At 38.4% G+C, this 13,388-nt stretch overlaps 1 protein-coding gene across 6 annotated transcripts in view; it reads right to left on the reverse strand.

The window, feature by feature from the left end:
• The window catches only part of epha4b (eph receptor A4b), a 104,013-nt gene that overhangs the window by 66,813 nt on the left and 23,812 nt on the right, over window positions 1-13,388 (reverse strand). For all 6 annotated transcript variants that reach the window (XR_006372343.1, XM_044134202.1, XM_044134203.1 and 3 more), the window contains exons 3-5: window positions 8,180-8,380; window positions 7,004-7,111; window positions 5,054-5,405 (exon numbers count right to left, since the gene is read on the reverse strand). Coding sequence is in view for 5 of the 6 variants with exons in the window: in XM_044134202.1 (XP_043990137.1) it covers window positions 5,054-5,405; window positions 7,004-7,111; window positions 8,180-8,380 (661 nt within the window). In the remaining variant the exon portion in view is untranslated. The remainder of the gene's footprint in view (window positions 1-5,053; window positions 5,406-7,003; window positions 7,112-8,179; window positions 8,381-13,388) is intronic.

Genomic DNA, 13,388 nt, shown 5'->3' on the forward strand with positions numbered 1-13,388 from the left:
TTTGTGTGTTACTAGTTTTTGCTTCTGTAACAAGTTAAAGTCTTTTCTGAAAGGCCTGAAGGCCACGATGGCTCACCATTATCTGAAGCAGTGAAGACCTCACTGCTTCAGATAGAATCATTGTTGATGATTCAGCAAAAACATACAGACAAGATCAAAAAAATAAATTGTATAAGCGGGAGAGTTCAATGGCAAATCTATTCCGGAATCTAAAGTAAAAGAACATAAAAAAACATCCAACATAAGCCAAAAAACATGTTTTTCTAGAAAACATTATCTGCATTGCTGAGAGAAAAGTGAAACTTTCTAGGAGGTTTGTGAAACATTATATTTGGTGCCAAACTAAGACAACATTTTTAGGAATAGTACATCGTGTTAACAGTCAAACATGGTGATGGCATTGTGATTGTATCGGGGTGCCTTTCTATTTAAGGAAATAGACAATCTGGAGTATTTCGTGGAACCATGACTACTGCTCTCCACCAGAAATCCTGAAAGATAAGATCAAGTCATTTATTTGTGACCTTACGCTCCAGCGTACTTGGGTAGCGTACTACTCCAAGACAATGATTCAAAGGTCACTGACAGGCCCATCTTTGAATGGCTAACATTAACAAGACAACAGGATTTAATCCAATTGCGATATTGTGGCAGGACATTCATGCTTGAAAAACCCTTCACTGTGCCTGAACTAAAACAATTCTGCAAAGAGGAGTGCACCTAAATCGATCAACAGTGATATAAGAGATTCATTTACAGTTTTTGCAAATGCTTGACAGCTTTTGTTGCCAACATGGTTGACATAAGTATTATTAAGGGTAAGGGGAAATTACTTTGTAACATAGTGCCAGATTATTTGGATAGCTTTTTCTCCTCAATTTTGAAATTATCATTTATAAATTGCATGTTGTAGTTGTTCAGACTATTTCCTTTATTTATTGCTTTTCAGTGATAACTGTTTGATAAAAAACATGCAAGTGTAACAAAAACATCACTTTACAACCATTATTGTCCTAAACAGTGATGATTTTTTTATTATTTTTTATTATATGATGATAAAAGTGACCATTTCTACTGCAGTCTTTAATTAGGACAGCACTTTCAACAAACTCTGCTGCAGCCCGTTCCACAGTCTGATGATTCTTCATCTGTTTACACGACAAAGAAAGAGCCAGTTGTGGGTTTTTTATCTTTGTCCATGCAACCATTCATCCCATCAACACACACTCATTTATGCACGTTTCCCTAAAAGGGATTATGAAACATTGGGTTGGAAAAGACAAAAGGAGAAAGATGAACCCATGATCTATAAATGTTTAACGAGAGCAGGCAGTGAAGATAAGGCATGCTTGAAGAAGGAGAACAGGGACAGAGAGAGGAATGGTGAGGTGAAAAAGGAAGACAGTGCCAGAGAAGATGAGTGAGAAGCAAAATGGGTGGCCGGTAGAGAGCAAGAAGTGGAGAATGGTCTAATTATAGAAGCAGACATCAGAGCATAGCCAGAAAGCAACAGACAGAAAGGGGAAAGAGCAGGGGATTTGGGGGAGAAAAGGGCCTTAATAGGAGGTGTCTGGTGTTTGTCTAACACAGTAAGGCCAGTAATGATTCCATTAGTGCTTCAGACCAAGAAAGAGAAAACAGAGGGAGAGACGGAAAGAGTGGAAGGGACGGAGTGTGAATGAGAGGCATGCTAAAGAGAGCAAGATTCACTAAGAACATTCGAAGACAATGTTGAGTATTGGAGTAGGGAAGTGATAGTGAGGAAGGAAACCTGGACCCACAAAAAAGAACAAGAGGGAGGAAACTCGGGCCCTCCATTAAGTGGCATGCTCACCTCCACGTTGATTATACAAATGAAACTCCAGGCCTTTCTGTGTTTCTCTCTCCCACACTCACCCCTTTGTGTGAAAGCAAACTAGAGAGGATCATTTGAATGCATTAGTGGCGTGTGTCGTCCCCATGGTAGACCTCCAGATTATGTCGGGGCAGGAACCTTTTGTTCGGAGCCGATGCAGAGCGCTGAGAGGAGCTCTTTAGAAGTGCAACCTTCGTTCTCACAGGGACACATTAAAGAGCAACGCACCAAGCTGCCTTACTGCTTTGCACCCTCTTATGTCTTTTATGAATCCTCTTGTAAAAACACGGCTGATTATGGATGCAGTTACATTAGCTGGCTAAGAGAGTTTTGACAAGAAAAAGAGGGGGAAAAAACACAAAAATAGAAACATTTGTATGGTTGGAAAAAAACCCCCAGAACAAGCACCATTGTTATTCAGGATGAAAGAAATTGTGTGGCATTATTTTATGAGCAACAAAACCCCTTGGGATTTGATTTGCTGACATATGCGGGGTACAAAATTCTTTTGCTTTGTGGTGGTGAAACTGCAGTTCTATGCAAATGTTCTCCAATAAATAAAAAACAAATACTTCAACAGTACACAGCTGTCAAATCCCAAAACCTTTCTCAAACCTAAATCCACTCTAAGGTGGCACGATACAAAACCCCTTCTGGTTCTCACCCAACATTATTTTTGGTCAGTGCATGTGCAAAGGTAAGCTCTCTCTTCCAGTTCAAGATGGTGCACAGAATAATAAACAACATATAATCTATATGCAACGATCTCAAAGTAAGGTGTTAAGCTTAGGATAAGGCAGCTGTTCCCAAAGTGTGGGGTGCGCCCCCTATTGGGGGTGCAGTGCCATTGCAGGGGGGCAAGCAGAAGCAGTATGGATGAAAAAAAAAAAGTTACACAAAAGTGCTTCACTGTTTTTTGCTTTTTTGGAGGGGATTTTGTTGTAATCCACAGGTGGGCCCAGAAAATCTTTGGGAACCACAGGGATAAGGCATTTGGCCATCAGAGTAAGGAATTTGTGTCTATTTCCCAAGCAACATTATCCAACTCATTGCAGGGTTTCCCAGACTCTTGCAGGCCATAAGTGATATATATTTTCATACTTGCCCAGGAGGCATCTAAATGGGATTTATTGCTATTTACAGATGAAGTAGAACAACAGAATGAAGGCAGAATTTCTCATCTTATCTCCAAGTCTAAGTTTGGCCCCCTATTTCAGCTGCTTGTATCCAGATTTTCCACTTTCTACAACCATTGGTGACAGTTTGAAACTAATATTTCTAGTAAATTGAGAGCTTTGCTTTTTCGCTTAGCTCTTTACTCATAACGATGGACAAGAGCACTTCGCTTGATTCGAAGGACCTTCACGCCCATGTGTCAGTTTTTCAGTAACTCAGTAGAAAAGGGCCGCATATATTTTCTGACCTCTGACCTCAGTGTCAATAAGACTGTATTATCTCAAATCAATCAAGCACAGAAATATAAACTAGCCATTGGCCATTGGGTTAAAAAGCAAGCTTGTTAAATCTCGGTCTATTCTCTTTGGAGTGATAACGCTAAAGGACCCAAGTGACGAATTCATGGAGGTCAACCGTTTCACACCAGAAAGCTGTATCTTAGTCCCAAAATGTAGAAAGTGAAAGTGATTCACCAGCACAGTGAGGAGAGTGAAATTATTTGAAAAGCTGTCAGTGAGATCACCTGATATAACCACAGCAGACAGACAGGCAGACAGGCAAGACAAGCAGACAACTCAGCAGTCTGTGCCTCATGATTGAGATGCAGCCAGCATTCTGCCACGATCTGTGCGCATTATCAGTCTGCAAACTGCAGAGCACATTTTGTTCTTATTCACTTGTCTCTAAGGACCAACTGCCAAGTTTCTGAGTGTTTTGGCGGCTGCTTCTCCAAAACAAGTGAAATTGCATCGTGTGCACCCATTTCTACTTTGTTGAGATGAATATCTGTGCTCCAATTTTCCCAAGGAAGTGAGTCCTTGGGGATAGGTGACAGCATGAGCATAATTCAAACGCACGCATGCACAGTATGCTTGCATGCACACACACACATGCTAGCACGCACTCATGTAACACACACACCATTTGAGAGAGCTTTACAACTCAATAATCTTCCTCCGCAAGGCATACCTTTTCCCTCTACAGCACACATCAATGAGCACTGCCTTAGTCTCTTTCTCTCTCTCTCTCTCTCTCTCTCTCACACACACACACACACACACGTGTCTATCTGTATTTACAAGGACTCGGCATTGATTTCCATTCACTTTTCATTCATTTCTATAACCTAACCCTGACCCTTCCCCTAAACCTAACCATCAACAGAGCAAGTTGAACCGTAAACCTAACCTAAACTCACTTCACACTGTAGTCCTAAACCCAACCCATAGCCCTAAAGCAGCACTTCATCTTATGTAAATTAAGGAGCAGTGGGTTGACACAATATAAGCAGCTATGGTAAAAATTGGTCCTTACAGGGTTAGAAATTCTAAAACACGCTCCTCTCCATGAACATTAGATATTCCCCTTTGATAAACAACACACAAAAAAAGACTTTATGCTTTAAAGAAATCCCTACCTGTTCCTCTCTATTTGCTGTCTGCTTTGTTAGGAGTAGTGACACACAAAGTATCATCCTCTCCGTTCTGGGTTAATTGTTTAACTTAGAAGGCAGAAGTTTATTTATTTTTTTCCCTTTGGGACTTTAACTTTTGTCTGTTTTGAAACATGTTGGATTTATAAATGTTGGTAACCTTTTGAAAAGAATCTTCATTCTCTCCATGCAACACACACTATTAATCCTTGATACATGTAATCCTTGATTTGATAGCAACGCTAATCAGTCACCATTTTATCTTCCTTTAAAAAGCATAAAATGCTCCTGTAAAGGATGATAGGAGATCAGAATTCGCCCACAAATCTTATTTGTGGATCTACTCTTAAATATTTTCTTAACTTTGACTGACTTGGTGACACCTTGACATGTTTATAAGGATTCCTTTACTTATACCGCCACAGAGAGCATAAACGGCAGACTTACTTTGACAAAAGGTGCGACTTCCCAGCAATAAACCATATGTGTTGTGTCTGCATTGTTTGATTTATGTCACTTTTTTTCTAAGACACACATATTTATCATCTATTTCCATTCCACTCAATCCTCGTCGTCCCCACCCGACTCACGTTGGCAGATGTCCTTGTTCTCCTCAAAGCCTGGTTTGCACACGCATCTCCCTATGGGGACCAGCCAGCCTCCGTCTGCGCTGCAGTACATCTTGGGCGGCTCAAACTCCTCAGAGGCATTTACACAAACTCCATGGACCTCCACCAGCGCTGTTTCTCCTCCTGTTATTGTGTCTGGAAACTGGGCTAAGTTGCGCACAGTCAGAGGACACTTCTTGTAGAAGACCCTGACGGAGACCAAAGCGATACAAGCACCCAGGTCTTGGAAGGCCAGGTAGAAACCCTTTTTACTCAAGTTGCTGATGTCTCGCACTTCTGTGTTCAGCTTCAAGACACGGTCACCAACGTCCACCTGTGAATGAACAATGCATTTTCTGTTAGTTTCTTTGAAAGACATCTGAGGTTAGCCACACCTAGACAAACAGGCAACAATCAACTGGCTACTTTAAAAATTTAGCTTCACTGATGCACCACAAAATCAACTGGTGACTCTAAATTGGTGACTTTCCTGGCTGCGATCAGTGACTAGAGGTTTGCAAGCTAAAAATCTTGCAAATTTTTTTTTACCATCAGTTATGACTCTAACAGGTTGTGTGAAATCCACACTCCTAGGTGTAGGCGTGTTACCTGAGAAAAGTTGTTCAGCTTTTTTCTGTATTATTGAGGTGTTTAAAAATCGAAACACATAAGAAGCCATTTAAAGGGAAAGCGTATTTACAGTTCATTCAGGCAGCTACTTTAAACAAGAACGATCTCCAGCAAATCAAGAAAAGCTGAAAATATTGCAGCGAACATGCACCGTCTTATCCTTTTGAGACAAGTTCGATCATGGGTGATACTTGATACGGAAATGTCAGCCGTCTTGGAAATTTTACAATTACGGTGAAGCAACGCTAATGTCACTAATCCCATTAATCATTTTAAATACTAAAGTAAGAAACAAAATATATGTTAAAATATCAAACTTTAAATCATTTTTGTTTTAATTCTGAAATATGTCACATTTAATTCTCTCCAGCAAATATTCAGTCCCAAATAAATAAGTAATCAGTCATGACAAAAGAGTCATAATAAACTAAGCCATGAAAGCAAAAAGAGTCTTTTTTTCACACAAGTGTTAAGAAGGAGACTGATTTTTTGTTGAATTGTTTTGTCATCAAAAATTTTATAATTTGTAGTTTTGCACCTTTCTTCATATTGAGGTGCAAAAAAGAGCTTCAGCATTGTCTTGTAAAGGAGTAATATAATTTAATTCATTTTAGCTGGATTCTTATTTTGATGAATTGCTCTGTCCCATAATTTGAGGATAATGTTATAAAGCAGCAAGAAGTCTTTTATTTTACTTGAAACATTTTGTAAAATGGAAATGTTTCAATTTATGTAGGATATGTAGTTTTTAAGGATGAGTATAAGCAAGTTGGTAGTCAACAAAGTTAGTAACTTGAAACTGTCCACAAAATGTCTTGATGTGTGAATTTTCAATTAATTGATGAAATCATACTAACTTCAGTTGCCAAAACAACAGCTCATCTCTACCGAGTGCTGATAATTTCCCAGCTAAATGGAGCAGAATACCCAAGTATAAAGTCCAATTTTATTTATTACTCAAGAAATGTTTATTGTTCAAAAGCCTATCTTATCAAGTTTCATTATGCAACCTTTCCCTTTTACGAAATATATTGTCAAATTTGCAAATATAATTTTTAAACATTTGTTCAATTTAAAAATAAGAATTGTTAAAGATGTTTATGTGGGTGGGCATAAAGGCTCTGGTATTTTTAATTGCATTTCATTGAATCTGAGGAATATTATCTGAGATATCAGTAATAAGATGGCCAACTTTTTTAACAGAAGTGTTAAAATTATAGTTTATCGATCATAACACTAGAGATATTCATAAATGCAGGACATGAGCTATTTCATTCCAGGTATGTGAGTGTGTGCCCATACCTGTGTAAAGCTCTCATCTGCAGCGATAGTGTCAATCTTGACATACTGGCTTTCCTTGATGAACCACAAGTTGGCATTGTTGGACTCATAGTAGTACATGTTGAAAGTCTGCAAAACAAAAGCATATGTCAATATTCAGGTTGGATAAATGTCAAGCAGGCAGACTTTTTAACTTTAACCAGTGATAAACTAGTATTTGTTCATTTGTTAAAATTCCTGCCAGTTGTCTGAATGTTTGGGAGTGTTTTCACTGTAATGAACAAGTAGCTGTGTGGGTGTGTTACTTCAAATTCTCACCTCAGTAACCACATTGAAAAAAGAAAAAAAAAAAGTTGTAGAAAAACATTCAAATACATGTAAAATTTTGTTTCATCCTTTATTTTCCTTTTCTTGTCTCATAATTCTTCATCTATTCAATATCTGACAAAGTGCACTTCAGCCTGTCTGTGTTTGTTTTTACTGCTTATTGAAGATAAAAGGCAGACAAAATGAAACAATGCTCCTTTGCTGCTCTGCAGCATAATGTGTTATGCTCAAGAGAAGCACTAATTTCATCCAAGTGATAATTAAATTACAAACATTTCAAGTCAACTCTCCATAAGCCTGACATGAATAAATATGTTAATGTGCTGCCTACGAGCAAATTAAGAAGGCAAAATGTTGTAAAATTATCCAGCATAATGAATTAAATGTTTATTTACTGTTGAGGTACTTCATTCAGTTCTATCATAAAAACACTAATCTTTTGTCTCTGAAACTTCCACTGCATGTGCTTAGGGATTATTTATTCCCAATTTATAAATGTTTCAATCATAAATATAGAATGTTTCCCCATTTTTAAAATGTCAAAAGTAAGTCAGGTTACTATGAAAAAAAAAACAAAAAAAACCTCTGATTCAAGTAGCCCATAGAGGCAGATTAACAAATGTTCCATAACTATGTTTCAAATCTGACTGTGATATTGATTCTGCCTTTACAAAAAACAAAAAAAGCTGTTTTTGTTTAAACGGTCTTCACAGTGAGCAGTCACAAAACAGCAGCAGCATTGCTGGACAATTTCCATGTGTTCAGGGGGAGCAAAACGTAACAAAAAGAGAAGATCAGGACACAGACGTTTCTTATATCTCAAGCTCGCATGATGTCCCTGTTATTGCCTGTGTGCAAAATGATGCAGACCTCTTTACAGGTGCCAGAGACCCCTGGCAGGCTGTTGCAGTCTCTCAGGGTGAATTTGATTTCGATGTAGACTCGCTGCGCTCCCTCCCGGCTGATGTGCCGCGTCCGCAGCCAGTTGTTTTGATTGGCCTCCATTACACTGCACACCTGGTAAGTCCTCATCGGGGTGTTCCTCTCATCCATCACACTGATCTCCTCCCACTGAGAATGATAAAGAGAGGAATGTGCTTTCTTACTCTTTCAATTACATTTCAACGCTGGCTTAAGGTTTTAGGACACTATGAGATTATTGTTTTTTTACGTACAGGTGTTTAATATCCATTAAAAACATTTTCCTTCAACAATTATCTTCAATAGGTGAAACTTGCATTATATGTATCTCTGAGTGATACGTTGTTAATTTTGATGACCGAGGCTTACAGTTAATTAAAAACTAAAATTCAGTTTTTCTGGAAATCTGGGTTTCTTGCAAGTAACCTAAGAACAAATGAAAACATTTATTTAATAAGGAAATGTTGTTTTATATCCTAGTTTTGGCTTAGAGTATCATGAGAAACACTGCTGACTTGACAGTTGTCCAGCAGACAGTAAATCACACCTTCCACAAGGAGCACAAGACATAAAAAGTTATTGCTGAAAACGTTGGTTATTCACAGAGTGCATATTAATGAAAGGTTAAGTGGAAGGAAAAAGTGAGAAACAAACATGCAGTAGGGGTAATCAGAGCCTTGAAAGGGTTGTGAAGCCAAAAGTTTAAAAGTTTTAGTGATTCACAAGGTCCAAACTGCAGCTGGGCTCAGTGCTTGAAAGTCGCCATACAGACTGGGGTACAACTGTTGCAATGTTTGAAGTCATCTACTCCTGAAACTATTACAATGTCGGAAATGTCTTGCTTGAACTTTTGATTTGGAAATTAAGGTTGCAGAGTCTGGAGGAACAGGAGAGGCACAGAGTCCCAGATGTTTGAGATGTGATGATTCCAGAGTCGATGATGACGTCGTTTGGCATATTATTTGCTGATATCAAGTCAAGAAGCTGCGAAGGAATCGGATTAGTCACAGAATACCTGCAAGCACCTGAATAGAAAGTTGAGTGAAAAAAAAAATGGGGGAAAAAAAGTAAAGCAAGCAACAGGAGTAACTATAGCCTTGTGAAGTAAAATCTATTTAGCTATGTTGGTTTAAAAATTAAACCAATACAAACCTGGACATTTTTTAAAGTTTATAAGGATGCTAATTTCTTCTTCTAGCATGACTTATTAACTGAACTAAAATATAACAAACAGTGCAGAGCAGGTTAACATTTCTGTAATAAAACTATTTTGAAAAATGTTATTTAATTTACAACTTTTAAGAAAAATTGGACTTTGGGCTTTTATCAGCTGTATGCCATTATGATAAAAAAAAAAAATAGAGAAACAAATGCTTAAAAGTATCACGACATACAATAATAATTACATGAGTTTCACTTTAAAATCAATAAATTTACTTTTTGATGACAACCCAGTTTCCTGAGAGGGGAATTAAAATATTAAAAACGAGGGACAAAAAAGTGGGGATAGAAAATAAGAAGGAAAAGTATGATGAAAGATGGTTTGGAAGACTGAGTAAATGTGCAAATGATGAAGAGACGGAGAGAAGAGCACAAATGGGAGAAAAATATGTGCTGAAGGGAAATCTCTTTAACTAAAATATAAATCTCTAATCAAAGTTGATGCAGCTGAAGCACAGCAGACGTACATTCAGCTGCTCACGACTCGCCTGACAACGGCTCTACTCATCTGTAATCTTGTTTATCATTGCTCAATACACAGAGACAATGTAATTCAGCCACTGCTGCAGGGAAAACTTGGCCCAAGCTCCTTGAACGGTGGTTTAGCGTAAACCAACACTGAGGCCGTATGTTCTGTTTTCCTGTCTGCATGGATATGTGCGATTATCTGAGTCAGGATAGCTGAAGGAATGTCTGTGACCATGCTCCACATTCGCTCAGACCTAGATAGTTTTTCTAGAAGGCGCGTCTTTCTAGAACGCTGATTAAGAACTTAAGAAGCAGAAGCAATTGAACAACTGAGACACAATGAGAGAAACCTGGAGAAGAAGGGAGAGAGAGGAGAAGGGGTAGGTAGGACAGAGCTACTTTGTCTCCTGTCATCTGCTACCATCTGTTTCCACTTCTGACTAAGGCTGTAATTGAGAACACTTATTGCATGAACAGAAAAACATTTCTATCCGCACACACACAAAGAGAACATTTCTGCTCCATAATGAATAAAAGGAGAAAAGGGAAAATAAACCAATGTGGTTTCAGTGACTTTAGCTATACGATCCATACAAGTGCAGGATAAATGAATTTTGTTCTGCACACACAGAACCTCTTAAACACCATCTGGACGAGTTCTGGTCTGTGGTGGAGAGAAGAGAAAGGACCACCATCTTTGTTCTGAGCTCCCATCATTGTCATAAGACTGAGGCTTTGACGTGCAAAGCGATGGGCACACTTCCACCTACAGCTGCAAATCTCCTAAATCTATTATGCTCATGTACATATGCATGCACCTGCAAGAGCTTAAATATACACAAATCAATCTTTCTCCCAATCAATGGAAAATTGAGCAGAATCCTAAGACATTAGATTATTACCTTTGTTCTGTGTCTTTTTATACTATGTGTACTCTACTGGATCTGAATTAAAGTCCTCACAATCAGGAGACGAAGGAGGAGGAAGGACAAGAGGAATTGGCTACTTACAAAGCCAAAGTGAAAAAACTACAATGTACTTTTGATGACTAACTCTAAAGAGATAAAAACAAAAAGCTAATATGCTAACAATACAAATAGCTTTTTAGGTCAGTCAAATTGAATATTTTGGAGTTTACAATTGTTTTTTTATAATATAGCAGGAGGATGAATGGGGTGAAACTTGTGATTATGCAAGTAGGTGTTTGAGCGGAAGATTTCAAACAAAAGGCTAGCATCCATGCTAATAAACTTAGAAATGAAAGTAATTTCTTTGTTCAAAATGTTTATTTCTCAACAGCTGTTATATTGTCTAATTATGTGTTTTGGATTATTTAGTCATTGCCTTTAAAAAATGCATGCTAATATCTGCTGCAAGTTAACCAAATAATTGTATAGTATATGAAATCCATGAAAATATGTATTTTTAAGCAAAAGGAAACAAGGAGATGCTGTGTTGGTTTCAAAGTTTCTAAAACATTTGAAAATGAATTTGTTTTAAGGCAACATAAGTCTACATTGTCAGATTAACCTGACGAAGAAGGGAGCCTTAACCTCTGCGTCTAACTAATATGGACTTATAGAAAATGGAAATTATATGAAAGTTAATCTCTGACAGGTAAGATATTGGCTGCTTTCAACCTGTTAGAAAACCTCTGCTATTTCTTCAAATAAAAAAACAGGGGTGCAATCAAAATTCGGAGTTCGGTGTAACAACAGGAAATGGGAGACGAGAATCAGACTGGACAAGTTCAATATTAGATAAAAAAAACAAAACAAAGGTTCTTATAATAAGAACAATCTCAGTCTAAAGTGAATAAAACAGCAAGGCTGCTTCAAAGCAACCATCCAACGACCAGAGTCTGAGCTGAGATTAAATGTCTGAAGTTAATCTGATGTGAGTGCTCACCATCACATCAAAAAATTTGATGCATTTCCCTTCTGAGTCCTTAGAACTAAAACACATCAACACACACATTTTGAGCTCAAAACATTCAGAAGCTTTTAATCTACCCAGCCTCCACTGCGTATGAGTTGGAGCTCAAACAAAACCGGCTCCGTCTTGATCCAACTGCTTTCCACCAGAAACCCAACAGTCTAAAGAAGAAGAAGCAGAAGACAGACACCAAAGTCAAGCAGCAACTTAAACATTTAAAGAAAACACAAATTATAAAGCCTGAACCACTTTGGACGCACAACTTTGATAGCCATTGTGATAAGCAACATGCCATTCAATTAAAAGAACGCAACGCAAGAAAGAGGAAGAAAAAGGGATTGACGGAGAGGAGGGGAAAATAAGAGTTGGTAAATTACAGGCGCCTGGCAGCTAAATAGACCCATCTGTGCGGAGCTGAGAGCAGTCGGACATCACAGGACGGTCACACACATCCACCCACACAAACGCAAGGAGCTGAGCCCCAAGGGATTGGTGATTAAAGCATTTATGAGAATAGTCATTGAGGGATAAAGAGGGCTTTATAATAATGTCTTTGTTTATTTCTTTGTAAGCAGAGTTTGGAGTGGCTGGATTACTGCCATTTCCTGGTGAGCGACTTATTTCCCTAGTTGGAGAGTCTGTTCATCATCACTTCTTTCTGGTGTGAAGGGCAGGTGTGTGTGTGAAGCAACTTTGTTGCCCCCAATATCGGCCACTGATACAAAAGCCTAAAAGCTAAAAGTACAACTGGGAAAAGTGTGTGGAGTTAACTCTCTTTTTGTTCTTCACGCCCCATGCCCACAAACGCTTTCAGTGTTCATTTTGTTCAAAAAAAGAGGAGTACGGAGCCTTGTGCCGGAAGAAAAACAGCGAGTGATTGAAGGTCATTGCGCGTAACGGAAACCCTGTAAATTCTAGACACTAACAGGTACCATAGAATTGCACAAAAATCAGTGACGGACGGCGGAGTCCCAGAGCGAAATCCTGTGAAAGAGGTGTACGGAGCCTGGTGCCGGAGGCCCGTTGATAGGCTGTTTACATCGTTCTAAACTGCGTGATTGTGAGCGTGAGTGGGAATAAAAATACCAACAGGTATTTTGGTCCATATAACACAGTAGGAGTGTAACCAGTAAACCTTTTATGGAGGCAAACTCGACTAAAAACCCACCTGTTTAGGATTGCATTTGAAACGTAATCATTTACTAATTTATTGACGGAGCTTGACTTAATGTCGTGTTTTGATTGTTGATTCTATTTTGCATCGTTTTTCTGTGTTTGATACGATATGAAGCACTTTGAAATGCCCTGCTGCTGAAATATGCTACACAAATAAAACTTAATTGATTGATGGAAAAGTCAATTAAAGTTGAGAATGGTTAAAAAAAAAGAAGGTCTGCTTGGTCCATCAGCCTGAAGCTCATCAAATTGCTTTGAAGTGAAGCAAAGATGTCAGATTGGGGTTGAAGTTCAACCATTCACCAGCTTAAACTAATATCCGTCCTTCTGCAGCCATCTGATGGCTACACCTACGCGG

The sequence above is a fragment of the Gambusia affinis genome, linkage group LG12 (assembly GCF_019740435.1).
Source record: "Gambusia affinis linkage group LG12, SWU_Gaff_1.0, whole genome shotgun sequence".
Classification (NCBI taxonomy): Eukaryota; Metazoa; Chordata; class Actinopteri; order Cyprinodontiformes; family Poeciliidae; genus Gambusia; species Gambusia affinis.